The sequence below is a fragment of the Emydura macquarii genome, unplaced genomic scaffold (assembly GCF_026122565.2).
Source record: "Emydura macquarii macquarii isolate MOO-44397 ecotype Brisbane River unplaced genomic scaffold, CSIRO-AGI_Emac_v2 contig_1254, whole genome shotgun sequence".
In the NCBI taxonomy this organism is placed as follows: domain Eukaryota; kingdom Metazoa; phylum Chordata; order Testudines; family Chelidae; genus Emydura; species Emydura macquarii.
Window position 1 is genome coordinate 9,154,969 of NW_027131391.1, and position 26,220 is coordinate 9,181,188.

Below are 26,220 nucleotides of genomic sequence, written 5' to 3' on the forward strand. Positions count from 1 at the left end.
CGCAACCAGGGAGAACAGGAAGTGCGCCTGATTCTGCTCTCTCCTGGGGCCAGGGGATGCCTCCCTGACCAATGCCTTTCTCCTATCATGGTTGAGGGGTCTCATGTATGCTTTGTCCCGCTGAAACCTTTCATACACAGAGTCCTTGTGAAAATCAAAAGGTACAAGGCATGAGTCATCCTGGTAGCCCCAGCATGGCCTCGGTGGCATTGGTTCAGGATGCTATTGGAATTGTTGGTGGCCTGCCCTTGATCACTTCTGTTGTGACCAGACCTCCTCTTCCAGGACCAGGGTCGGCTGCTCCACCCAGACATAACCTTTCTGCATCGGACAGCGTGGATGCTTCATGGTTGAACAGGGAGAAGCATCACTGCTCAGCCCAAGTTCAGAAAATCCTCTTGGAAAGTGGGAAGCCTTCCACCAGGGCATCCTATCTGGCCAAAAGGAAGTGTTTCAACCACTGGGCAGCTTGACGAAAGGTCTCGCCGACAAAATCACCAATACAAGTGATCCTGGACTACCTGCTTCATCTGAAGCAGGAAGGGTTAGTCTTCTCGTCTGTCAAGGTGCACCTGGCGGTGATATCGGCCTTTCATCCTCCAATTCAGGGCAGAGTGTTTTTTTCCCTTGAGATGGCAGCCATATTCCTCAAGGGCCTAGAGCGTCTTTTTCCTCCACTGCGGGACCCGGTTCGCCAATGGGACCTGAGCCTCATCCTTTCCCAGCTCACTACACCCCCATTTGAACTGCTGGATTCCTGCTCCCTCACACATCTGTCCTGGAAGGTAGCATTCCTGGTGGTGATCACCTCTGCACGGAGGGTCTCTGAGATAAAAGCCCTGACCTCAGAGCCTCCATACACAGTCTTCTTCAAGGACAAGGTCCAGTTTTGTCCTCACCCAGTGGTTCTACCAAAGCTCTTTTCCCGCTTTCATGTTAACCAGGACGTCTTCCTGCCTGTGTTCTGTCCAAAGCCGCACAGCTCCAATGAGGAGAGGCGTTTCCACTCTCTTGATGTGAGGAGGGCCCTAGCCTTCTACATTAACAGGACCAGACCCTTTCGCTGCTCCACCCAGATCTTTGTGGCGATCGCTGACCAAATGAAAGGACATCCTGTGTCGTCCCAGTGAATCTCGTCCTGGATTACAGCCTGTATTCGGGCGTGAGTTTTTGCTGCTAAAATAACTAATATATAGCGCAATGACAGGCATCCACACAGTGATGACAAAGGGCAATGATGAAGCGGTAAGAGTAAGAAGACTAATAAAAATAAGTTCCTAAAAGGAGTAAAACTGTACTTCGAAGGGATGAGAGGGAAGGCGAGCGACCCAGGGAATCACAGCAGGTAGGACACATTTGTGAGCTGGCATGAGGCTGCATGTAGACATACAAACTGCGAAGGGATTCTTCTAGACCCTCCAAAGGTGACACGCAGGGTGTGAGGGGGGGGATGTAAAACCGTCCATGAACTCCAGTGCCCTGCAGCCCCAGCACCTCACGGCAGACAGACCCAGGAGCGGCCCTTTTCAGGCATTGGGACGCCCCTGCCTTTAAGGAGCCCGGCCTGGGAAGCCGCTGCTGAGGGTCTCCCTGAGCCCAGCCTCCTGGCAGAGGGGAACAGAGAAGCCCCGCCACCGCTGTGTCCCAGCGGGTCACTGCCGCCCCCTCTGCCCCTCCCTCAGCTGGGGCTTGGCCCTGCCACGGGCTGGCAGCGCCTCCCCCGGGGTCACCCCGGCTCCTAGCCCCGCGTCCCCGATTGTGCCCCCCCGGCTCCAGCTGCCGGACCCCCGGCCAGTGCAATCCCGCCCCCGCCGATCTGCCCTTTTCAGCCGCTCCGAAGAGCGGCGGCGGCGGCCCGGAGGTGCCCAGACCGACCCGCTCCGCACCGCACCGCAGCGCAGCGCCGGATCACAACCCGCCCGGGCCGCCCTCGGCCTCGGGCCCCGCCTGCCCCGGCCCGCTTCGGGGGTGGGGCGGGCCGGTCTCCGCCCCGTGGGGCGGGGCGGGGCGGGGCGGGCTGCGCCGGGCGGCCCCTTTAGAGCCCGTGTGGCCCGGCCCGGCCCGGACTGGACTCGGAGCCGAGCGGGCTGCGCCTCCCCCCGTGCCCGGCCCAGCCCGGCCCCGCCATGGACCTGCAGATCCTGGAGCACCGCGTGCGGGTGCTGAGCCTGGCGCGCCGCGGCCTCTGGCTCTACACGCACCCGCTCGTCAAGCTGCTCTTCCTGCCCCGCCGCAGCAGGTAGCGGCCCGGCCCGGCCCGGCCCGGGTTTGGCGGGGGAGGGGGTAAGGAGGACTGGGCTCTGGGGTGCGGGACCGGGAGGCCTTAGTTTCTGGAGGGCTGGGGCAGGAGCGGGGGCGGGGAGTGGGGCAGCAGTGTGTGGGGCGGGGGCGGCAGTGTGTGGGGCAGGGACCGAGCTAGTGCCCCAGGTTCATTCTCTCATTTCCTTTCCAAACTTCAGAGCCCCTGGGGACGCGGAGAGGCCTGGGCTGGGGGGCTGGGGTAATGGACGGAGGGGCTGTGAAGGCCCTTGGTCTGGCTATGTTGTGGGGTCAGGCTTTAGTGATGGGTGGGGAGGGGCTGAGAGTTCTGGGGGTGCTCAGGATGACTGGTTAATTGGGGGTGGGACGCTGTGTGCCCCCAATGAGTCAGGGTGGGAGATAAATACCCTGGATCCTCCCTCTGGCCACCCTGCTTCCTCCCGCTGAGTGTGTAGTGGATCAGGGACATGGGCTGGGATTGAAGGCTCCCAGGTGGATGAGCGTTAGGGAGGTGGAGGGGACAGGAGTGAGGTGGGTGAGTATAGATAATTGGGGGGGTGATGATCTGGGTGGGGCAGATTACAGGAGGATGGCTGCCTTGCTTGCAGGGTGAGGTAGGATGCAGTGTTTAGCAGGCTGGATGTGCAGAGATGGCTTTCTGGAGCACATGTTGCCTTGGTATGCAGATTCTACATTGATTAAGATGAAAGGGGCCAGAGTGAAGGGGGTCCTGTCTTTCTTTCATAGGAAGACCATGACATTCCAAACATCTTCCTTCTCCCACGTTGCCAGGGTAGGCCCATGTGATAGAAGTGAGGGCATGAGATGCTTTTTGGTCTTGTAATGCCGGATGCTTTCGCAACGATGCACGCTCCTGTGCTGGTTACTCTCTGCACATTCTTATTCATGGGCTGGGACTCTGGAACTTAACATGAGTGCTAAGACTTTTAAACCGTGCAAAAAAAGTACGTTTGGAAGTCGGCAGGCTGTGCCTGCCATGCACACTTACCCAAGACTCGCACACCATCATCGTAGGTCCACTTCATGCTCACTCAGAGTTGGGTCTTGCACTGGCTCCTAACACAAGTGAAAGTTGTCCCTGATCAGCTGTTCATTACCATGCTTGTTTCTCTGGTTTGCATCAAGCTTCCTTGTGATTCAGAAGCTGGGGGGATTTCCCCTGCCTTGATCTGCCTACAAAACCGGCTCAGGTGTTTGTGAATGAAATTGCTCCAGGCTCAGAGAGCCCCAGCTCCCTTCATGAGATCACTTAACTCCTGCTGCTGCTTGTCTTCTCGCCACTGAGAAGCGTGCTTCTGAATTCAGTGAATTCTTTAGAACTATTCCCCCTCACTCCAGATAAATCCACTGGAACACCCCAGCCCCCAGCTGTCTGGGCAGCCCTCTATGCTAGAGTTCAGTCAAGTGAACTAGAGCCATGTTTGATGCTGGTTCTTGCTAGAACAGTGCTAATGCTTTCAAGTGCTGCTGTAGACATAATGAGGAGGGGCTTATAAAGACATGCCATTGCCTGGGTTTCCCTCCTCCGAGATTGAATGCATCTTTAAAATCAGCAACCTTGCAGTACTAAAACATGATTGAATGGAAGGGAACTGAGGTCCTGTCTAAACTCTATTGTGAGACATGCCAATATACTGTTGGGCCACTGCTGTGTTTCACAACCGTGCTTAAACGTGGCTATCTGTGTGTAGTGTAGATGACTCCTAGTTTGCAGAGGGAAATGGTTGGTGAGGCAAGACGTACAGCTCCATGGAAAAGTACCTTAACTAGCCTGCCCTAACAGGAATTGCTGTGCCAGTGGCAAGTGAACCAGCATTGCAGAGTCTTTCAGTGTGTGCATTACATACAATTGTGTGTTGGTAGGTGCAAGTTCTTCAGCTTGACAGAGACGCCCGAGGACTACACCATTATGCTGGATGAAGAAGGCTTTAAAGGTACAGTGTAATAACTGCTGCTGAGGCTGCAGTACGTTGTGGCACAATGATTTCTCAAGTGTCCCCAGTTCTGGCATTAGTGTGTTTTTGTCTGTTTCACTGCCATTCAAATGCTGTTCAGGCCCATTGTTTCTATTCCCTGCTTTGAAAAGTCTACATCAGAGGGCTATTTCAGGGCATAGGGTAGATTTCCCTCCCTCCCTCCCTCCCCCCCCCCCCCCCGCCCCACTGCTGTCACTGGCTGTATGTGTCATACTGATAAACCTGTCTTGTGTGTTGTCACAGGGCATGTAGGGCTCCAGCAATAACCCATGTAAGTCGTCTCCCCTAGATCCATGTTATGAATGCTCATGTAGAGGTGCATTGGGCGCCCTGTAGCTGCCTGTACATGTTCATACTGGATGAATGATCATTAGCATGTTTGGTATTTAAAGGGGAAATGCAAATACCAATCCACTTTAGTCAAATGTGTTTGAGTGCCCCTCATCACCTGGATACCTCATCCAGTGGTGTATTCAAAACAGGCCCTACTTCCACTTCTGGAGTTGTGGCTCCTGCTTAGAGACTTCCCAGCCTATGTTGGTGATGTCACCTTCACCAGGGAACCTTGCCGGGTGGCCTGTGGAGGCCGGGTAAGTGCTGGCGATGTGATCTTGCCAAGTATACTTCATAGACAAGAAGGTGCGACACCTTGAGATGGTTCAGTATACAGTAGAACTCAAATGAAAATAATCTGTGGTTGCTTGAGTCATTGCTACGGGAGCTGCTTGTAGACCTTTGCTAAGACTTACTAGTCCCAATTACTACAACATCATGAAGCAGTCTCAGTAATACAGATACACTAGGGCAGGAAGAGGATACAGGTACTGTTTTTTTTTAAATTGTAGCAGTAAGCCAGGCAGGAGGTGAGCTCAGGGAGTCTTCAGTGAAGCAGAGAGATGTGATGTAGAGGCAGTAGTCTTCCTTATACTAACAATTCCAGCTGAAAGTGAATTTCAGTGGTTCTGTACCTCTGTTGCCAGACAGGCTGCGTGAAAGAAATGAAGCTGTATCCATGGAGTCTTTCATTTGGTTTACTCATCGAGCCACCATTCAGTACAGGGCTGTCTGTACTGTAACTAAATGAATAAGGGTGCTTTGCTGGCATACTGTCTGTGATACACTGGTTGTGTGCTGCTCTGGGATTGCGGGGTGTATGACATCACATTGGGAAACTGGGACCAGGAAGAAGAAGTTTCCATTCCTTATCTTTGTTTGGGGCAGTTAACATATTCTACTAGCAAGCACAAGTCCAGGTCACTTTAGTATATTTTTGTAGGGTTGCCTTGTCTCCCACACTAAAAAGTGGTGGCAGGGGTAGGGAGTTCATTCCTATACATTACATAGATTTGTACCTCTCACTCAGTGCTTGTCAGATGAGTTAAGGGGCCTTATCACTGGAATTGTAAGTGCTATATACCTGCATGGCTCACTCCAGCTATGTTCATGATGTAGCTGAAAGCAAACCTATGCTAACATGGCCCTCTCCTGCACATGGTGTGCATGTGTGCCTGGAGAACGGGGCCTGTGACTTGTGCTGTAGAGGCTGACCTTTTCCAAATCTCGGTGTGCTTCCAACTTCCCACTCCCGTGTCTTCCTGTTGCAGGACAGCACGGGCGGGCAGAGTATAAAATGAATGTCTTGCTGGATCTGGCCCAGGAGGTGTCACTGACTTGGAAGCTGAACTCGAGTTCCCTGCTTCCTCCCAGCGGCAGCACATGGGTGTGTTGCACTGAGTAGCACCACAGGCTGGATTGGGTCTGGTGGCTCTATCAGTTGGCCACAGTGGACACGGGTCCTTCTGTTGTAGCTGAGGATCTGCTGGTCAATATCCCCGCTTCGCTTCTAATCCAGTTGCCTGCCTTGCTCAGGCATATACGGAATCTGTCACTTCCCAGTCCATGCCCTGTAGAATCTCCCCTCAAGCCCAGTGAAATCACCTTATTGTTCTACTGTAACAACCAGTCACTTAAAAGCTCTGTTTTTTAATGCATTGTTTGATACATGTTAGTGTAGGCCACACTAATTCTGGGGAGGGCAGGAAATGTAGAACAATAGATCTGAGAGCAGCATTCTAGATCTTGCTGAATTGCTCCCCCTTCGTCCTGAGCTGTGACTTGAACTCAGCAAAATGCCATGGTGGGGTGATGTAAAGCCGGCATACACTGACCAGTGAGGAATGGTAGCAAGAAGCAGAAGGTCAAATGCTGTGTTAATGGCATTAAGGCTGCACAATTTAAAATCAACCAAGAGATGTAACAGTTAAAGCTCTCACAGCCCTTGGCCCTGTCAATGTGTCTGTGAGTTTTGTGGTATATTAACCTAGGCCCTGTCTATATCAAAGAAATTCACACCAGTGGAGAACTGTCATCACAGCAGTGCAGACCCTGAATGGAACGCCTGTGGTGCAGCTTAGACTGGTGACATGCCGGTGTGAAGCACTGATTGTGTGACACACCTGTTGAGGCTTTGCACGGGCATTACTACACTGCTCTAACTATACTAGTGTGGATTGCCTTAGTGTAGACAGCCTGCACAGTAACATTAAACTACATCTTTTAAAGGAGCTGGAATAGTAAATGCTATGTAGGTGCAGTGTGACCAAGTCGCTGTAACAACCCTTTTGTGTGGGTTGTCAGGATTTGAACCTGGGACCTTCAGTGCCAAAGCACAGATCTCTTGCACTTGATGAAGGAGTAACTCTTAGCTGGTAGCAGTAGTAGGCTGTAGTCTTGCTGGACCAGCTATGAGAATTGGATGTCCATGCTCTGCTGGGGTGGGTTATGTAACCCACAGCCGTGGAGTGTGCCTCTGCAGCCTTCTATCGTTACTAGCTAAGGCCAGGTCTACACTACAGACTTACATCGCTCAGGGTGTGAAAAATCCACCCCCTGAGTGGCATAGTTATACTGACCTAACCCCCTATGTTGACAGGAGAGCGTCTCATCCAGAAAGCTACTGCCTCTTGGAGAGGTGGATTAACTATGCCGACAAGAGAAGCTCTCCCCTCGGCGTAGTAGCGTCTTCATAAAAGCGCTACAGATGCACTGGTGCAGCTGCGCTGCTGTAGCACTGTGTGTGAAGACCAGCCCTAAGAGTTAATCAGCACCCACAGCCTCACCCTGACCCGTGATCAGTAACCAGAATGTCAATTACCCTCCTTGTTACCTGGCTCAGAACAGATAGCATCAAAGATCACTTTGCAGTCGCACCCTCCTACACAGCTAGCGTTAACATCAGAGCAGAGATACTAGGGTGAGCTGTTCAATGCCAGATGTTCCTATCAAACAAATGCCAGTGATTCCTGCATGTGATGAAAGAGATGGGAACTGAAGAATTTGCTTTGCTTTGCCTGGGGAGCACAGCTGACTTTTAGCCTGCCTCATGCCATGTGTCGTGATGCATTCACCTGCTTTCCTTCTCTGGCACTTTCCGGGTTTACCTGAAGAGTGTCGAGTGTGTCATGACTACAGTGGGAGACAGCCCTGCCTGTGCCCGTGAGAGGAAACTCTCCCCACCACTAGCTGCTGGCAACACAGGCTGCTCTGGGCTCCGTGAACCCTGCCCCTTTCCCTCTGCAGTCTAGCAATGAGCACAGCCCATCTTGTTACACGCGAGTGCCCAGTCCCTTCTTCTGGATGCCTGTAATGTGCACTGATCTGCTGCCTTCCTGGAGGCACTTCGCCTCCGTTCAACATTTCCTTAGCATAAGGCACTTGAAGAGGTCTCTAGTGACACCAAATTGAACTTTATGTACCAGATTCAAATAGAAGCTGGTGTAAGAGTTTGGAAACAAGGTTACAGGTTTAAAACAAACATCGTCTATGGCCTATGCTTATTAACAAGTTACTTTCCTGTCTGATAGGGCATTTCTTGTCCAGTCCACAATGCTGGGATCCACCTTTTCTGAGGCACTCCTGCTGTCAGAATCATCCTCATAATGAATAAAATCTTGTGCCCTCTTCTCTTACACAGTTACACACTGTTGTCTCTTACCCCCAAGGGGTCAGAAGTTTGTCTTGGGGTTCTTTGGTCTTTGTAAATTCTCAAGCTTGCGTGGAGAGGCCAGTTGTCTGGTTATGAACTGGACAGTCCTCTTTTTGGGTGGCTTGTCCCCTCTCCAGTACTGAGGAAAACATGAAACGGGAGATGCCACAGTGAACAGTGTGCGCGGGGTCACGCCAGGAGCGTGGGGTCATGTCATTCCCAGAAGTACTGGGTTGTCTGGTGTGCCAGCAGTGTGTGCATGGCCATCCTGAGTTGGCACCTGGTCCGGACAATGCGTGTTGGACTGGCGTCACAGCTGTCTGTTAGTGCTGTTACCCGCCTCACCTCAGGTGACAAGTTTCACTTCAACAGTTTAAACCAAATATCCTCCATCTTACATAACTCAAAATGAGTTCCTGAGCACACCTCACAATAACCATCAGCTAGCTGTTAGCTTTCATCAGAGACCACACACAACCCCCTTCAGTGACATACTGAGCAGATAGTCAGACAATGGGGGGTGGTAACCCTGGGAATGTTTGTTACACTCACCTTGCCCTGTACTTCTTGCCCACGGATACCAGTCCTCCATTGAGAGGTCAATCCCTACAGCTTCTTTTCTGCAAGAGTGGTTTAAACAAGCCCTGTAAGAAAGGGACTGAAGTGCTCTTGAAGCTGGGTCTGTAGTTTAGTCACCTAACTTCAAAGGCTTGAAGGAGGGATTGAGGAGACAGGTGGAGATCAGTCTGGGACTTGCTACACTGTCTCCTGCACCAGTGCTGAGTAAGGACCTGTGACAGTTCTGACGTGGCATCTCACAACCCATCAGGATTGAATGCTGCTGTCCTGGGAAAGCAGAGACCCTTGGCATTCCTGTGCTGTGCAGTTTGTTTTCTAAACTTGAACAAGACTCAATCACCTGATTCTCTTTAACATCTTGTTTTCCCCATCATTTAAGCTTTGACATGATTTTAGCAGCCTCTGTCTTCGCTGGAGCTGGAAATCCTTGTGGGATCGCTATCCCACTTAAGACCCGGGTTTCCAGTGACAGAAAATTCACTTGAGATCTGCTGCTTACTGCCACGTTAGAAATAGATGTGGGGGGGTGGGAGAACGTGATGTTTGTTGGCATTATGGGGCTTCCAAGGCAGTATTGCATAGCCTGCCATGGCTGCAGTGCAAAGTTCTTCAAAACCAGCAAGTGTCTAAGCAGCGGCCCAGCATCAGTGATCGTCTTGTGGGTTCCTGATGCCTTTGCCCAAACGCTTCCTTGCTTGGGTTGGGTCTGTCACGAACCACTCTGGCTTGAAGATACCCCCAGAAGGTCTGGACTGAATCTGATCCACCCCGGCGTTTGTTGGTACTCCTGTGGGAGAATGTGCCTCCAGGCTTGCTGTAGACCGACAAGCAATCTCTGGTCAGCCAGGAGAGCTCAGCTTTCATGCTGCTTACGGAGCCCTGCATTAAGAGGTAACTACATTCTTTTCTCTCTTCCCTACACCGCCTTGGAATTGCCGCATCTATTCACGGTCTGATTGTGGTGCTGAGTCCTACACGCTGCTCCCCTTTCTCTGGTCAGTGTGATACCTTGTGTTCTGAGGTGCGGTGATATCTCGGCTGTTACAGCTAGACTTCGCTGCTAACCCTGACGCTGCTCTTGATGCAAAATTACAGCTGGACCCATCCATCACTCAAGGTCTTTGTCCCACACTCCTTCTGCAGGGCATGGCCAGAATAGCTCACTGGGTCGAGATGGGGAACCTCTCACCCTTACGCAGCCTGCATCTATCACTGAGCTTGGCTGTCCCAGCCCCTCGTTGAACCTACCAGTCAGGGCTGTCCCAGATGGCATCACTCAGCTGTTCTGTTCCACCTAGTACATTTCCCCTCTTCCTGAGGGCGAGGGCTACCTGCTCTGCCCCGCCCCAGTGTGGGGGTATGGATGTGCCAGATCACTAGGGAGCAGGGGGTGGAGGAGAGGTCCCATTCCCTGAGATGTGCCTGAGTTTACTATGGGGCGGTTACACCCTTCCTGCCCTAACCCAGGCCTGCCTACGTCCTCTCTAGTGCCTGCCGGTGTCTCAGGCTGGTGACTCCAAGGGGTGTCTGACATGCATACTTGAGAGTGGAGCCAGGGCAGCTGAGCATAGATTTTTACCTACCCTGCTGGTAAATTACCCCACGTAGACTAACTCTGAGGCCGTTAGCGTGTGCGCTCGAGAGGCAGCATGGCCTAGTGGACCCAGGACTGGACTGCTCGATAACCTGGGGTCTTTTCCTGGCTCTGCCACCGACCTGCTGTGACACCTTGGGCAAGTCACTTCTCCCACTTCATGCCTCAGTTTCTCATCTTGCCCTCTGTATTATCTAATCATAGAAAATTAGAGTTGGAAGGGGCCTCAGGAGGTCATCTAGTCCAACCCCCTGCTCAAAGCAGGACCAACTCAACTAAATGTAATGGTCTTTAGGGCAGGGACTCTTGATGTCTACTCATTGCCTAGTCCAATGAGACCTCTGCCATAATGCAAAATAACTAGGAGATGCAAAGCTGGATCCTCTGATCGTTTGATTCCAAGAACTAAGCAATGGAGGTTATCCCCCTAGATCTTTAACACAGCAGCACGCTCTCCCAGAACCTGAATAAACAAGCTGGAGTTAATTGATGGCGCCTGGGGCATAGCTCCAGTTAGTTAAGGTTGCAATTGTTTTTTGCTTTGAGATGCATTTTATCAGCGGAGCCCCAGATACGTGTTCAGCAGAGCTGTAGCTTCTTTTGCTGTGTAATTGGATCTCCAGCACCCAGGGTCCCAACTGGTCAGGCTAGTTCGTGTGGTCGTTTCATGGTTCAGGCAGTGAGTGGAACATTAAAGCTAATGACTCCATCCTGTTACATGGCATTCACACTGGTGCCACTTCACTAGCTCTGAGAATACAAGTGACGAGGCCAGAGCGAAAGCTCACATTAGACAGTTACAAATGCCAAAGTCCCTCTTACCGTGAATCAGTATAAACCATGACCTGCACTGGCGCAAGTCCTGTCTTAATGCTGTGTGTCTGTGCTTAGGGACAGCTACATTGGTGGCTAAAATCCTAATGCAGACAAGACTTCTCTGGCTGAATTATGAAGCCTTTCCCCTGTGGGATAGTGTTATCTAGTGGTGAGAGCAGAGGACTTGGAGTGATGCTAGATTCTACCCAGTGCTGCCAACAACTTGTGGCCTTGAGCAAGTCACTTAACGTCTCTGCGCCTCTGTTTTCCCATCTGTAAAATGAGACCAGGCCCTTCTAGGCAGGAGGGTTGAGGCTTAAATTGTTTTGAGTACTGGGAAAGGGCTTTACGCTTCAGTGTTAATCAAGGAGCTCAGAGTTGTGAGTACAGAGGACTCTGGCTTTAGTCCTGGTTTGAGGATCATCCATCTTGCTGGTTCTGAATTGCCCGTTAGCTCCCAGGTAGTGGGGGGATAGGTGCACGACAGGCCCTTGGGGTTCTGGCTCCTGCCCTGCTCATCCTGAGTGTTGGAGCATTAAGGCTTTACCGCAGGAGGGAATAGCCTTGATCCAGTGACTGGTGCTGTGCAAAGCTGAAGTGCAGGTGAGGGTAAGTCAGGTGCAGCTACACTGGTTACTGAATCGTGGCTGTTACTGAGTAACTGAGGCCTGAGATACAGACCGAGGCAAACGCTGTCAGTCCCTTTGCCCTCATGGGAAAGAGGATTCCAGGCCGGCTACAGACCTGCCTTCTCACTAAGCACTTCTCCAGTTCCGAACCCATTCCAACTGCCTTTGGCTGCTCCGCCTGTCTGGTGGAAGCTCTCTGATCCAGGGGTCTGTGTGATGATCACGCAGCACGATGAAAGCAGCTAGTGGGAGTTAATCTGATCTTATCCCTTTACGACAAGACTCCAGTGAAGTAATGGCCACTTGAAAATTGACACAGTGGAAAAAAACACTGTACCATAAAGCCATGCAAATAACAGGCCGCCTGCTTTCTCATGTCTCTCAGCTGTGCATGGTGGGGATCTGCTGGATGCAAGCTAGACTTGAGATCAAACAAATGCAATATGGGAATTGAAAACCCATATCCAAATCCACTCCTTCCGCCGAAGAGCTGACCAAAACCTTGTAGTCTGGCATTTTTATAACTTCACCCAACCCAAACCTCTGATCCCTGGAACTGGGGCCCCATCCCGATATGGGTCAGAGCACACCTTCCTTGGCCTGTCCTGAGCTAGGTCCCCCAATACCATCTGAGTCCGTGAACTCTCTCTCTCCATCCTGATCCTGACTACAGCCCCACCTCCCCAGCCTGTCTCTGCCTGTATGGCACATACTTTCAGGAACTGCATTAACATAATTACAAGCTAAGCAGGAAATTCTTTTGGCTCAATGGAGACTATTTTTTGTCTCGGCACTCTTGTGCAGGGCGACGTGCACCAGCAAAGGGACAGAGCCCTGTTCTGTCACTAGCAAGCTTTGTCACTGGGCAGCATGTGCTGTGCTGCATTGTGGGGACAGGAAGTCCCAGTCCAGGGCAGATGTTGCCGGCTCTGGCTCCTTGAGAGGTGTCCTGGTCCTGCTTGTCCAGTGCTTACAGCTGGTGAGACTTGGCGCAATGAATGCCTGGGTAAGTGGGATGCTCCTGGCTGCTGTGGGAAGGGTCCTGCGTTGCCCAGGCAGCAGCTGCAGTGGGGTCTTCATACTTGTTGTAGCAGCCTCACCGGCTTCTGCCTTGCCCACCGCTCTCGAATGGCTCCTAGGGTGTCTTGCCGTAAATCTCCCCACCTCAGCTGAGCTGTGCCCAGGCTCTGCACAGCCGGACTGCAGGGCCTGGCTTCCTGCTGGAAATGCTGTCGCTGGGCAGGAAGTGTGCTGGCAGGAACTCCAGCCCCAGGGAGCATCCTGAGGCAGGAAAGTTGGCAGGGTGCGGGGAGCAGTCTTGGCACCGGCTGCTAAGGCTGGCTTTTGCATGGCAGGTCTCTCCTGCTGGAGGGGCCCGGGGTGGGTTTCTCTTTAGAGCGCTTCGATGCCATGGAGCGGGGTGGGGCTAAAGGGCTGCTGTAGCCAGCCTCGTGCAGCGCTTGCTTTTGTTGGCCCGTGGGCCGGGGAGCCGGGCCCGCTCGGAGTGGAGAGTGCTCAGCTGGCCGGATCTCGCGCTCGCAAGTGCTGATGGCTGCTTTTCCTGTCCCTTCTCAGGGGACCCTTCACTAGCTTAGCCCAGGCCTGTTGACACGTAGCACTGTGGCTGCCGCGCAGCTAGAACAGCCGCTGTAGGTGCGTCCCGGCTGTGTAGGGCTGCCACCTTTTTAATTGCTGGTAACTAGACCCCTGAGGCCCCGCCTCTTCTCCCTCCCAAGCCCCACCTCCGTCACTTGCTCCTGTTCCCCTCCTCCCCTTGTTGCTCACTGGATGTCTCAGGAGCCTGCTTGGCTGAGCAGGGGCTGGCGTGGGTTAATGACCCAGGACCTCCCCCCGCCCCACGGGAACCGGGTTCGGGTGCCATAAAGGTTGCCAGGTCCCTACAACAGGACACCTGGCAACTCTTTAAATGGCACCTGGAGCCTAAAATGGACTGTGGGTAAAACCCGGCCGGGTGGCAACCCCTTGGGATGCCTGGGCTAGTCTGCTGGTGAACGAGTGAGGCTTTCGGGCTGTGGTGCAAATGCAGGGATGCCAGCACTGCCTTGGCCTTGCTGTCTGCCAGGAAGCAGGCGGCCAGTCTCCAGCATGTCTAGCTCCGAGACAGGCTCCAGCGTAGCTGGGAGGAGGAGGCAGTTCTAGCCAGCAGGGGCTGTTAACCTAGCACCTTTCCTCCAGTGATATTAGCAACCTTGTCTACACTCCCACCTTCCCCTTCGATCCGCTGCCATTCGTGTCCAACCGCACCCTGCTAGGAGGAGGAGAACCCTTTCCTTTATGCTGCCCTAGACAGAAATGGCATTAACCTTTCATTTGGCCTGTAAAATATCTGGGGTTAAGGGGGGGCGAGGCTTGAGAGATGGTTGCTGTTCTGTGCCTCCCCGTGTTCACTGATCACATCAGATCCCCCGCCCCCACTCTAATGCAACAGGAACCAGCTTGGACAAACCCTTATTTGCTGAGGCAAGTAAATGAGTCTTGCTGTCCCTGTTCTAGACCCCGGCTGTCCCAGGGAACAGGGTAACCTGTTCATCACTTCTCATCAATGGGCTTTCCCTTGCTCCAGTGGTGGCTGTGAGCAGAACCCTCCTTTCTTCCCAGGACTGCGTGCTGGGCCTGGCTTGGATTCTCTTCGATCTAGGCTGGATAAAACAGACGTACAGAGCAATTTTGCACTGGCTGGGGTTGGGTGGTGGCGTAGGCAGCTTGGCCCATTGGCCTGCGGCACAGGACTTGGAGTTGAAAGATTAGACATCTGTTCCCAATTCTGCTGCTGACGCATTGGCCTTCTCTTTGCTAGGAAATGGAATGCTGTAAGAACTGTGGTCTTCACAGCACTCTTGTAAAGGGCTGCATGCGCCAACGGGAACTAGTTCATTCCAGGGAACATTCAGCCTGTGTCTTTCTGGTGCTGATGTAGGCGTAGGCGTGCACATGGGGTGTGCCGGGTGTGCCCAGGCATACCCTAATGCAGGGGTCTCATACATACCCTTTCTATCCAGCCCGTGATTCTTTTGTGACGTGGCCTGCGGCGCCGTCTCACTGTGTTTTAAAGCTGCCACCAAAAGAGTGGTGGGCGTGCACTCCTTCGGCGGATGGAGCTGCGAGATGGGATCTGCCGCCGAAATACCCTCTCTCGCGTCATTTCTCGGCGGGGACTATGACGCCGTGAGAATTCTGCCGGCGGGTAATTCAAATATTGCCCGCCCGCGGGATTGAGTTTGACACCCCTGATAAAGATTCCCTGGGTGCACACCCTAAGGAAATGTGCTGCGCACGCCTATGGATGTAGGTGCAGACAAGCTTTTGAATTTAAGATTTAGAACAGTACAGAATTAACATGGCACACATTAAATGGATTAAAAACTAGCTGATAGGTCTCAATGTAAACATGGAATCTTCTTGGAGTGGTCAGTTCTTGGCCTGATGCTATTAACACTTTTTATCAGCGACCTGGAGAAAACACGAATCACTACGGAAAGTTTGCTTATGACCCAAAGATTGGGGAGTGGTAAATAACGAAGAGGAAAGGTCACTGATCTAGAGTGAACTGGGTCACGTGGGAAGCTGGGCGCAAGCAGAGTGTTTTAATACAGCCAAATATAAAGTCCTACATCCAGGAACAAATAATGCAGGCTGTACTTCTCTGGAGGGCGGGCGGGGGCAGGATCTAGCCTGAGAAGCAGTGACTTTGAAAATGACTTGGAGCCATGGTGGTCAGGCAGTGGAACATGAGCTGCCTGTGTCATGCTGTGGCAAAAAGGGCCAATGTAACCCTTGGATGTAAAAGCAGAGTACGCAGGTTGGTTTACCTCTGTGTTTGGCACTGATCCTCTTCCGGTGTCCGCAGTTCAAGGCAGATAGTGACACCTTGGAGAGGGTTCCGAGAAGAGCCGTGAGAATGATTGAAGGATTGGAAAACCTGCCGTATAGTCATAGACTCGAGGAGCTCGATTGATTTAGTTTAACACAGATGATTAAAGGGTGAATTGCCCAGTCTAAGGACTTACCTGGGGAACACACTTGACAACAGCCTGCCAAAGGTATAACAAGAGCCAGTGGCTGGACACGTTGGCTAGGCAGAAGATGTGGATTTTTGAGAGGGCAATTAACCAGTGGAACAACTTCCCAAGGGTTCTGGTGGATTCTCCTCACTGGCAGGTTTTTAAATCGGATGTTTTGAGACGCTCTGGTTCAGACAGGAATTAATTCAGGGAAAGTTCTCTGGCCTGTGTCCAACAGGAGGTCAGACTGGATCACAATCGGCCCTATAATCTATGAAGCTGCAACAGTTCACTGGGTCCCGAAGGGCCTTTTGAAGCCACCCAGAAGCAGTGGTTCTGGGAATACTGCCAGGAGCTGTGGGATGGATAGCCAGAGGACACTGTAACTGAGATGGTGTAGGACACCTAGTGGATGTGGGGTTGAAATGCAAGTTCTTTCAGGCTTCTCTGTACAGCACCTAGCACAATAGAGCTCTGGCCCATGACTGGGCTCCTAGGTGCTACTGCAATACAAATAATTAGTAGTTTCTTAAATAGAGTCCGCCTGGCTGATGGGAATGCACTGAATGTTTGTGCTGAAACTGTTCTGTGCAACTGGCTTAATTCCCTCCGGCTGTGAGATGTTGAGCAACTCAGTATGACTTTGTGCCTCAGTTTCCCAATTTGCATACAGGCAGATAACATCTAACTACCTTGGTAAAGCACTCAGCTGTGGTTGGAAAGGGACATGTGCTAGGTGACTTCGTCATTCGGTGGCCTGACGTGTCTGTCTGTAGTGCTACAGTCTGAATCCCTGCTTGGATTCTCATCTCAGCCTCTTGGCATTTCAGAGTTGCCCCCGTCCGAGTTCATGCAGGTGGTGGATTCCACCTGGCTGGTGCTCAACGTCTTGTCCAACGGCAGGTCCTCCTCCAGCTCCCAGGCCGTCGGCGTGACGAAGATTGCCAAGTCAGTCATCGCGCCGCTCGCTGAGCACAATGTCTCCGTGCTGATGCTGTCTACCTACCAAACGGACTTCATCCTGGTGAGCCCCCCCACCCCCCTTCTCCCCACGGCCATCACCTGCCCCGTTTGGACAGGGGTGTGAGTGGCGAACTCTAAGCCCTAAGGGTAAAGGTGGGAGAGCAACTGCACCAGGGATGTGACAGAGTGACCCTCATTAGATGAGTGGTGCAGACTCTGTTGCATTAGGAGTCAGATGAACGTATCCACCTCTTCAACACGGGGATGTGATTTAGAGGGTGTTTGGATAGTGGGGTGCTGTTCTGAGGACAGCCAGGGTCCGTCTACCCTCGCCATAGCAATGAGGGACACCTCGAGGGGTTGTGCATGAGACGTTTCCCTGCATGGTGTTCAGTGGGATGGGTGTTGGGCTAGGTGAGAGATGCGGTTAGAAGTTCAGCTCTTCCGTCCAGGGGTGAAGGGGCAGGGAGACAGCAATCTGTCGGGGCTTGAGACTGGTGAGGCTAAGCTGAGGGGTGAGGTTTGAAGCATGTTGCCACCGCAGATGGTCACCTCTTGCTCTCCCTAGGTGCGGGAGAAGGACCTGCCCGTGGTGATCCACACACTGGCAGGCGAGTTTGATATCTACAGGGAGGTGAATGGAGAGTCCATCTCTGTTAACTGCGATGATGTGAGCAACGGCTTCCTGAAACCCAAGCATGGTGAGTCCAGGACTGGCCTCCCAGCTCTTACCCTGCTTGTCCTTCAGAGTGGAGGAGGGTTTGAACAAACAACTCTGCTGTCCCCTATGACAGAAAACAGCTGCCCATCGTGTGCTGACCTCGCCAGCATGAACAGCTTCTGTGCTTGGGTAGTGGAAGCGTACGAACTTCCCTGAGCCACTCTAGCTCAGATAGTCTAACAGGTCAGACTGTGCTAAACCAGAGGGGTTCCCAGAAACGTTTCACATGGTATGCCTAGTTGAGCCCCTCGCGCTTTAACTTAGCATGGCACTACTCAGGTTTGGGACGGGCCAGTGGGCCAAGTTTCTGAGTGGCATTGTGACCCAGTGTGTCAGGTCGCAAGGCCACGTAGCTTGAGGCCACTCTCAAACCGAGAACATAAGCGTGGCCACACTGGGTCAGACAAATGGTCCATCTAGCCCAGTGTCCTCTCTTCCGACAGCGGCCAGTGCCGGGTGCTACAGAGGGAGTGAATAGAACAGGTCATCAAGTGATCCATCCCATCGGCCATTTCTTGCCCATCCTGGCTAATAGCCATTGATGGACCTATCCTCTATGAACTTATTTAGTTATTTTTTGAATCCCATTATAGTCTGGGCCTTCACAACATCCTCTGGCAAAGAGTTCCACAGGTTGACTGTGCGTTGTGTATAGAAATACTTTCTTTTGTTCGTTTTAAATCTGCTGCCTCTAAATTTAATTTGGTGATCCCTATTTTTTGTGTTGATGAGTGAATAACACTTCCTTTTTTACTTTCTCCACACCAGTCATGATTTTATAGACCTCTATCATATTCCCCCTTAGTCATCTCTTTTCTCCATGCTGAGAAGTCCCAGACTTATTAATCTCGTATGGAAGCTTTTCCATACCCCTAATCGTTTTAGTTGCCTTCTTCTGTACCTTTTTCAATTCCAATATAGCGTTTTTGAGATGGGGCAACCAGGTCTGCACGCAGTATTCAAGATGTGGGTGTACCATGGATTTATAAAGAGTCAATATAGTATTTTCTGTCTTATTATCTGTCCCTTTCCTAATGATTTCCAACATCGTTTTAGCTTTTTTGACTGCCACTACACATTGAGTGGATGTCTTCAGAGAACTATCTGCAATGATTCTAGATCTCTTTCTTGAGTGGTAACAGCTAATTCAGACTCCATCATTTTATAGGTATAGTTGGGATAATGATTTCCAATGTCCATTACTTTGCATTTATCAGCATTGAATCTCATCTGCCAGATTGTTGCCAAGTCACCCAGTTTTGTGAGATCCCTTTGTAACTCTTCGCAGTCTGCTTTGGACATAACTATCCTGAGTAGTTTTGTATCATCTGCATATTTTGCCACCTCACTTTTTAACCCTTTTTAAAATCATTTATGAATATGTTGAACAGCTCTGGTCCCAGTACAGACCCCTGGGGGACACCACTATTTGCCTCTTTTCATTTTGAAAACTTACCATTTATTTCTACCCTTTGTTTCCTATCTTTTAACCAGTCACTGGTTCCCTCTTATCCTGTGGTCGCTTACTTTGCTTAAGAGCCTCTGGTGAGGGACCTTGTTAAAGGCTTTCTGAAAATCTAAGTACACTACATCCACTGGATCACCCTTGTTGACATGCTTGTTGACCCCCTTCAAAGAATTGCAGTAGATTGGTGAGGCGTGATTTCCCTTTACAGAAACCATGTTGACTATTCCCCAACAAATCACATTCATCTCTGTTTCTGATAATTCTGTTCTTACTATAGTTTCAACCAATTTGCCTGGTACTGAAGTTAGGCTTACCAGCCTGTAATTGCCAGGATCGCCTCAGGAGCCTTTTTAAAAAAATTGGCATCACATTAGCTATTCTCCAGTCTTCTGGTACAGAAGTTGATTTAAATGACAGGTTACATATCCCAGTTAGTAGTTCTGCAATGTCACATTGGAGTTCCTTCAGCATTCTTGGGTGGATACCATCTGGTCCTGGTGACTTACTACTATTTAACTGTATTTGCCTAGCGGAAACTGCCTTCTTTGCCCCTGCTACCCCAGGCAGCTCTGCCCCTGTCAGGGATATGCCCAAGGTGTAACATGCATATGGCTGAGGGTGCTACGCTGGTAGACATCCGAAATGCTTGGGGATCCAGGTAGAGACTGGAGCCCAGCTAGGGGACAATCAGAAATGTGCTTTCACTTCTATTAAGGTTCTATTTATAAATGGTTTATAGAGAGAATACATTATAATGTCTTAATATATGGTGATTAGTCCAGTCTGCCCCATCTTCTACTAGTTTGCCTGTAACCATCCATAGCACAATGCTCCTCTTATCTGTAGCATTCTCATAGCAGATAATCTATTTATCCTTCTAATCTCTGTATAAATGCAGTGTTAGCAGAAAGTGTGACCAAAGTGATGGCCTAGGGTGGTGGTAGCACAGTTCTGCCACTGGAGGGCACTAGTACCTCAAGTTTGAGTTCCTCTATCCAGGGGTGGCCAACCAGTCCCAGGGGAAGAGCCAAGAAATAGCTATTGATAACGCTAAGAGCCACATTTTCCTTACCTTCCGCGGACAATTGGCGCTGATCCCTCATTTTCAGTGGCAGCTTGTCAATGGAGAAGTGAAATTGACAAGCTACCCTCCTCTCTTACCCTCCCCCAACCATCGGTCAATTTCGGGGGCAGCTTGTCAATTTCCCTTTCCCCTCCTCTGCTGCTTATCAATTTCAGAGCAAAGAGCTGCATGCAAAGAGCCCCATGCGGCTTGAGCCGCATTCAGAGGAGCAAAGAGCTGCATGCGGCGTGAGCCGTGGATTGGCCACCCCGACTCTATCGAGCAGCTGTCTGTGCAGGTGGCTTGAATGTCCCCCGCATGGCCCAGGCCCGTGCACTGCCCACCGCCTACGCTGCGCTGCTGACTGGGGGCTGCTGGCTCCTTACCCAGGTAGTTGTAGAAATTGAGCCCCGGGGGTTTCTCCTCTTCCCCATGCAGTATGTCGGTCTCTATGCAGTGCATCCTGAAGGTGGCGCTGCTGCGCTGTCCCAGCTCACCCAGGGGAGAGACAGCTGTTCTGCAGGGCCAGGTACTGATCTCCCATGCAGCTCAACCCACCTGGAGGCTGACATGTTATCCCACAGCTGATCTGAGTTCACGTGATCTGCTTGGTGCTGCCAGCTCTGACTCTCTCCACGCTGCCACACTGTCAGCGCAGCGGCGTGGCTTTGATTGCCATGCGTCAGGAGGGCTGCTTAGTGCTCCGGCAGCCTGGATTACGTGCGTGATTGTGTCTCCCCTCAGCTGCGAGCCCTACCGTGCACCCTGTGCAGAGTCCCCGGAACAGGTTCTGCATCCTGACCGTGACTCCCGACACCTTGCCGGCCATTGCCACCAGGCTCATCGATGTCCTGTTCTATTCGCACAGGTAGGCGGCTGCTCTGGCAGGGCGAGGGCACAGTGAATTTAAGAAACACGAAGGAAACGTCCGGCGCCCCCGGGCTCTGACAGGCTGAGGTCCAAAGCCTTTTGCAGTCTACCTGATGCCCTCAATAGGAGGGCATTAGGGGCTACGGTGGTGACGTCACGCCTGCCACCACCTGGCGCGGATGGCATTTGGGATACCGTGTGCAGCACTGGGGTGTAAAGAACCTGGTAAAAGGCAGAGATCTGTAACGGCGTCTTGATGGGAAAGGCTCTTCCCCCGGGAGAGGGTGAGCTGGAGTTCAGCCTTCGCTCAGCTGGGCTATTGTGGGGTGGGGGGGAAGGTTCCTGATGGCCAGGAGGCGGATCAGACAACAGGTGCTCAAGGTGAGGGGAGATGGCTTTGTAGATGGAGCAGCTGGGTCTGACTTGGCTTGCTTCAGGAGATGGATGGGAAGAGCTGTTACTCACAGCACTGGGCCGGGCATGATATCGCTCACCCCTAGAGATGCCAGCAAAGTGATTCACTGATTGCCATAGAGGGCTACACCTCTGTAACTTTCCAGGAAGCAGCCTTTTTACTCATAGAGCGCAAAGTTCACCAGCCTGCCTCTGGGGCTATGCCCTCTGTCCCTGTGTGTCTGCAGCCCTCCAAAGGAAGATGCCCCAGGCAGTCAGGATCTCGACTCCATCACGTTCTTCGCCTTCTCGTTGATTGAAGGCTACATCTCCATTGTCATGGATGCAGAGACCCAGAAGAAGTAGGTACCGTCCATCCACCGGGAGATGGATCTGCCACGTGCCTGGCCGGGCGTCCTCCACCCGCACCTAAAGCTGCCCCCACACTCTAAAGATTTGGTCTTGAGAGGCCAGAGTTTTGAGGTCACACAGGCTTTCCCTTTGGCGCCTGCCCACTCCCGTTCTCTCCCTTTGCTGTGATCTCCTTGGGGGTGGGGTTTCTCCTCCGTGCCCCACTCCTAGCCTGCAGGTGGGCCATACAGATGGGGAAGGGGTTGCGTGGTGGGCCTGGGGTCAGGGAGCAGCAGCTTATGGGTGTGTGCTCTGGCTCATGCCAGCTAGTGGGGGGCAAGCCCGGGGCTTAGGGCAGCAGTGACCTACTCCGTTAAACACCTCCAGGTTCCCTTGCGACCTGCTGCTCACCAGCTCCTCGGGGGAGCTCTGGAGGATGGTGAGAATTGGCGGCCAGCCGCTGGGCTTCGGTAAGTGGCATGTGACCCGAGCGATTCTGCCCAGTGGATCATCTCCCTTCAGTACGCCTAGGGCCCCCTCCCAGGCTGGCATGTGTTCAGTGCACCCCGGGGGGGGGGGGGTTGGGCAGGGATGTTACCCTGCTGGCAGGTGGGCCCCAGAGAGACTTGCCCACAGTCACCGAATCCAGCGGCAGAGCAGATCTGAAGCCAGGTCTCCCCAGTTCCAGGCCAGCGCCATAACCACGGGATCATTCCTCCCCTGCGATCCGGCCCCTAATGGCAACAAACCATGCTGGGACTTACCCCTCGTGCCTGGCTGTGAGCCCCCTGCCCCGTTGCCCATCCCCGCCCCCCACTGGTACCCCCGTGGCCGCTCAGTGGCTGCAGGTTGCCTGGCCTGGAGTCTGGTCACCTAGCCGAATTCTCCTGCCTTCAGACGTGAGTCTGCCGGCTCCGTCTGAGACAGCCTGGGGCTAGAGCGCCTCTTGCCAAGAGGGCAGCGACGCGTGGGTGATAGGAGGAGGCCTGGGGGGGGGGCACTGGGTTCGCTACCCAGTTGTCTTGGAAGTCACACTGTCCCCTCTGCTCCCCTTCCTCAGACGAGTGTGGGATAGTGGCTCAGATCGCCGAGCCTCTGGCTGGTGCGGACATATCCGCTTATTACATCAGCACCTTTAACTTCGACCATGCCCTGGTAAGTCCGACTCCCCTGCCCGGGGCCCGGCAGGCCGGAAATGAACAAGGCAAATAGAAATGCTGCTAATTGACCGACTTCCCCGGGCGTGCTTCCAAGGCAGCATGGAATTCTCTCCCGGCCCCTGGGGGAGATGGGGGGGGGGGGGGAAGGGCAGAGCCCCCGCTGGGAACAGACATTCCCAGGGGCTGAGGCTGTCCTGACCACCCTGCTCAGTGCCAGCCCTACTGGTCACCTCTCCTAGCCCTGAGTGACTCCATGGCGGGTGGCATTTTGGTCTGGCTGACGCCAGGACAAGGTTCAATGCCCCATTGTGCAGCACCTCTCCGGGGTGGGAGGCCCTGGAACGTGTCTCTCATCCAAGGAATGAACCTCACTGGCTCCCGCTCCCTGGCGTGCCGAGCCAGGGCTGTGGCGTGAGAAATGCTGGCTCCTGCACCGGTGCGAGGAATGTGGGGGAGGAGGGAGGCAGCATGAGGGACCCAGGTGTGGTCCAGGAGGGATGTCTGTTGCTGAAGGGTTGGTTGTGAGCTGTTTGAGTGTCAGCCCGCTCAGACTGGGGGGCAAAAAGGGGGCAATGAGGACTGCGTGAGCCCTGCCTAGCTGCCTCCTTCCCCCGAGGCTGTGAAGCCCCGTCTCCATGTTGCTTGGAGAAGGGGGGGGGATAACCCGCTTTGTCCCCATCTTGCTTTCCTTGCCAGGGAGTCGGACCTGGTCCTACCTTGCAATGGGGAATAAGTGATCCCCGTGGAACTGCACAGGGGCAGACCTTGGGGGTTCCCCCGATCCTCTCCCCAAGCACCCTTCCAAGTCCGTTGGAGAGGGCCGGCCAGAGCGAGCGGTCCTGCAGCCCCGTCTCTGGGATGGCGCTAGCGCTAACAGCCCTGGCTTCCTCTCTCTGCTGCTAGGTCCCAGAGGAAGGCATTGACAGCGTTATCGAGCTGCTGCAGAAGCGCCAGGAGAGCAGTCGGTAACTGGCATGGCAGCTCCTGTGTGCTCTGACACCCGTCCAGGCAAGCGAGGGGGGGCGGCTCAAGGCTTGGCACGTCACCGTGGGAACTGCTGGGGAAGAGAACACTCCAGTCTCCTGTTTTGCCGATGGCTGGCGCCATGGCAGCCAGGGCCTCTTGTTCATCTTCAAGTTTCCGGGGCGTGGTTTGAGCTGCTGAGCAGGGGGCATGGCTCAGGCAGGAGGGTGCTTGCTGTTCTCTGCAGGTGTGTGGGCTCAGACGGGCTCCCGGGGCATGCCGCTGGCTCACTGGATTGAGTGTCCTGTCGCAGTTTCGGGGTTACCTGAGCCAGGCCTCCTTGCATCCACAGTCACCTCTCTCGGGAATCGGAGGGGAGCAGAGTCCACTGTGGACTGAACTGGTGCTGGGCAGATTTTGTGCATCTCCTGGCTTGGAGTCACGTCTGTCGTGTGGTTTTTTTTTTCCTTTGACTATTTTTGTAGCCACTCCATAGTTTGTGTAGAGCCTCCAGTGTTTAGTTTTTCCATTTGCCTGGTGGGCATCTCTGCGGGTCGGGGGCTTAGGGAGTTTCTCCACATGCCGAGCGGCAGTGGCTGGCTGCGTGAAAAGTAACACTGGCCTTTGGGGCTGCCTAGGGGCTGATGTTGAGTTGCAGCAGAAACTCCTGTGGCCACGTGGTCAAGGGTGTGGGCGAAAAGACTGGTTTGAGGTTGTGTAGTCCTGTAGTAGTGTGGACAGCCCTGGGGCCAGCTACCCGGGACAGGCCAAGTGCCGGCTTAGTACAGCATTAAGAATTGCAGTTACAAAGGCGCAAAGCATGTGAGACTGGCCCTATGGTAGCATGGCCCTCCCAAGGGGCAGGCAGCTTGTTAGGACAGACTCTCCTCTGTGTGCTGGGAAATGTGTGGCCCTAACCCCTCTGTGTCTGCCTAGCTGCACTGTACTTTGTCTGAGTTTAAGCAATAAGCCCCCTCTCCTTAGGGCTGGGGGGCAGCGATGGATGGGTGGAATGGCGTCTGTGCCAGGATGGGGTGTGCTCCACAGTTGTGTTCTCGTAGGAGTTCAGTTCACCGCTCCAGGTGGAGAAGGGAGGGATGGTGGAAAGCTACAAATCTCCTGGCTGTGATAGTTGAGAATTTCCCTGAATTGGAGCAAGACGGTTGAAGAAGAATGTGTCTGAGTTCTGTGGTAGCAGTGGCCACATTGCAGCTGAGGGTACTCATCGGAAGAGCTGTAGCAACGCTCGTGATAAACACGGAGACCCAGGAGCCTTGTATGGTGTGTTTTTTTTTTTTTTTCCTCACATTCCCCTTTCTTGGAACCCTTGAACTCCGTCAGCGGAGACGGGAGTAGGAATATTTCCTCTTATAAATGCTTATACAAGCTGGAATTCCCTCCTCCTGTGTCTCTTGCCCCCCTGTTTTTTGGGGCATTGTCATAGCAGTGGCTTTCCAGGGACACCCTCTTTCCTCCTCCTCCTCCCCCCCCCCCCCGACTCTGCCAGTGTTCTGCTGCTTCCCAGAGAGGGGGTGGGTTTCCTCTGGGAAGGTCCTTCTGGATCTGGTGTTGGACAAAGCGGTGAGGCCGTCCCTGGGGTGGCTGCCTGGGGAAAGGGGAGCTCCTCTAGGAGAAGGAGTAGCTTGTTCCCAGCTAGAGATCGTCCTTGTTTCTGCAAGGGAGTGGCGCTCACTCTCCGGTTCATAGGAAGGGCACTTCCTCCCCAGACACATTCCCCTCGAGCGGAGCTGCCTCTCGCTGGGAGCTGTTCCCTCATGCTAGCGCACTCCAGACGCCAGCTGGGAAGAGTTTCGGGGCGGACTCTGCCACACACAGGTTCTCAAACCTTCCGGGAAAGGCTGGCATCTCCTTCTGGGGCATCTTGTTCTTCCGTTAACATGCCTAGCGCCGTGCTCTGGCTCAGTTCTTTCTCAGGTGCTTTTTGCTGGTGCAGTAAGGTGCCTGCCGGCTTGGGGCAGCAAAATCGGATTTCCTTTAAAGCTTTTATTTTTGCATAGTTTTTAATGTCAATAAACCTCCCGTTTTGAAGAACCTGTGGTGGCTGCTGTTGTGTGTCTGTCAGGTGCTGACGCTCCTGGTGTCCACCTTTGCATTGCCAGAGCATCAACTTCGGGGGACCCCCTGGCTTCCCCGAGGAGCCTGGCACTGAATGAGGAGGGACGGGCAAGCGCTCTGCACAGTTTCGTACTGGCCTCCCAGCCCTCGGTCATGCCCTAACCCACCGTAAGTGGTGGAGGCTCGGCTGCTCCAGTCTGATGGGCTGGTGGGGTGGCAGTTGAAACCAAGGGCTTGGGGTCCCCGTCTGCCACTTAAGAGCTCAGTCCTGGTCCCAGGGTGGCTCCAGCCAAACTGGCTTCAAGGAGTGT

General features: G+C 53.2%; 1 protein-coding gene across 1 annotated transcript; it reads left to right on the forward strand.

Moving 5' to 3' along the window:
• The first annotated feature begins 2,055 nt into the window (after positions 1-2,055).
• CASTOR1 (cytosolic arginine sensor for mTORC1 subunit 1) lies at positions 2,056-25,885 on the forward strand. Its single transcript, XM_067550222.1, has 9 exons — positions 2,056-2,239; positions 4,144-4,214; positions 16,712-16,905; positions 17,413-17,545; positions 20,841-20,964; positions 21,608-21,721; positions 22,098-22,180; positions 22,771-22,865; positions 23,774-25,885. The coding sequence occupies exons 1-9, from the start codon at positions 2,127-2,129 to the stop codon at positions 23,837-23,839; spliced, it is 993 nt and encodes a 330-aa protein (XP_067406323.1). The 5' UTR covers positions 2,056-2,126; the 3' UTR covers positions 23,840-25,885.
• The last annotated feature ends 335 nt before the right edge of the window (positions 25,886-26,220 follow it).

Coding starts and splice junctions, on each gene's coding strand:
- CASTOR1 (XM_067550222.1), top strand. CDS start 2,127: ATGGACCTGCAGATCCTGGAGCACCGCGTGCGGGTGCTGAGCCTGGCG. Junction 4,215..16,711: donor GGATGAAGAAGGCTTTAAAG/GTACAGTGTAAT, acceptor TTGGCATTTCAG/AGTTGCCCCCGTCCGAGTTC. Junction 22,866..23,773: donor TTAACTTCGACCATGCCCTG/GTAAGTCCGACT, acceptor CTCTGCTGCTAG/GTCCCAGAGGAAGGCATTGA.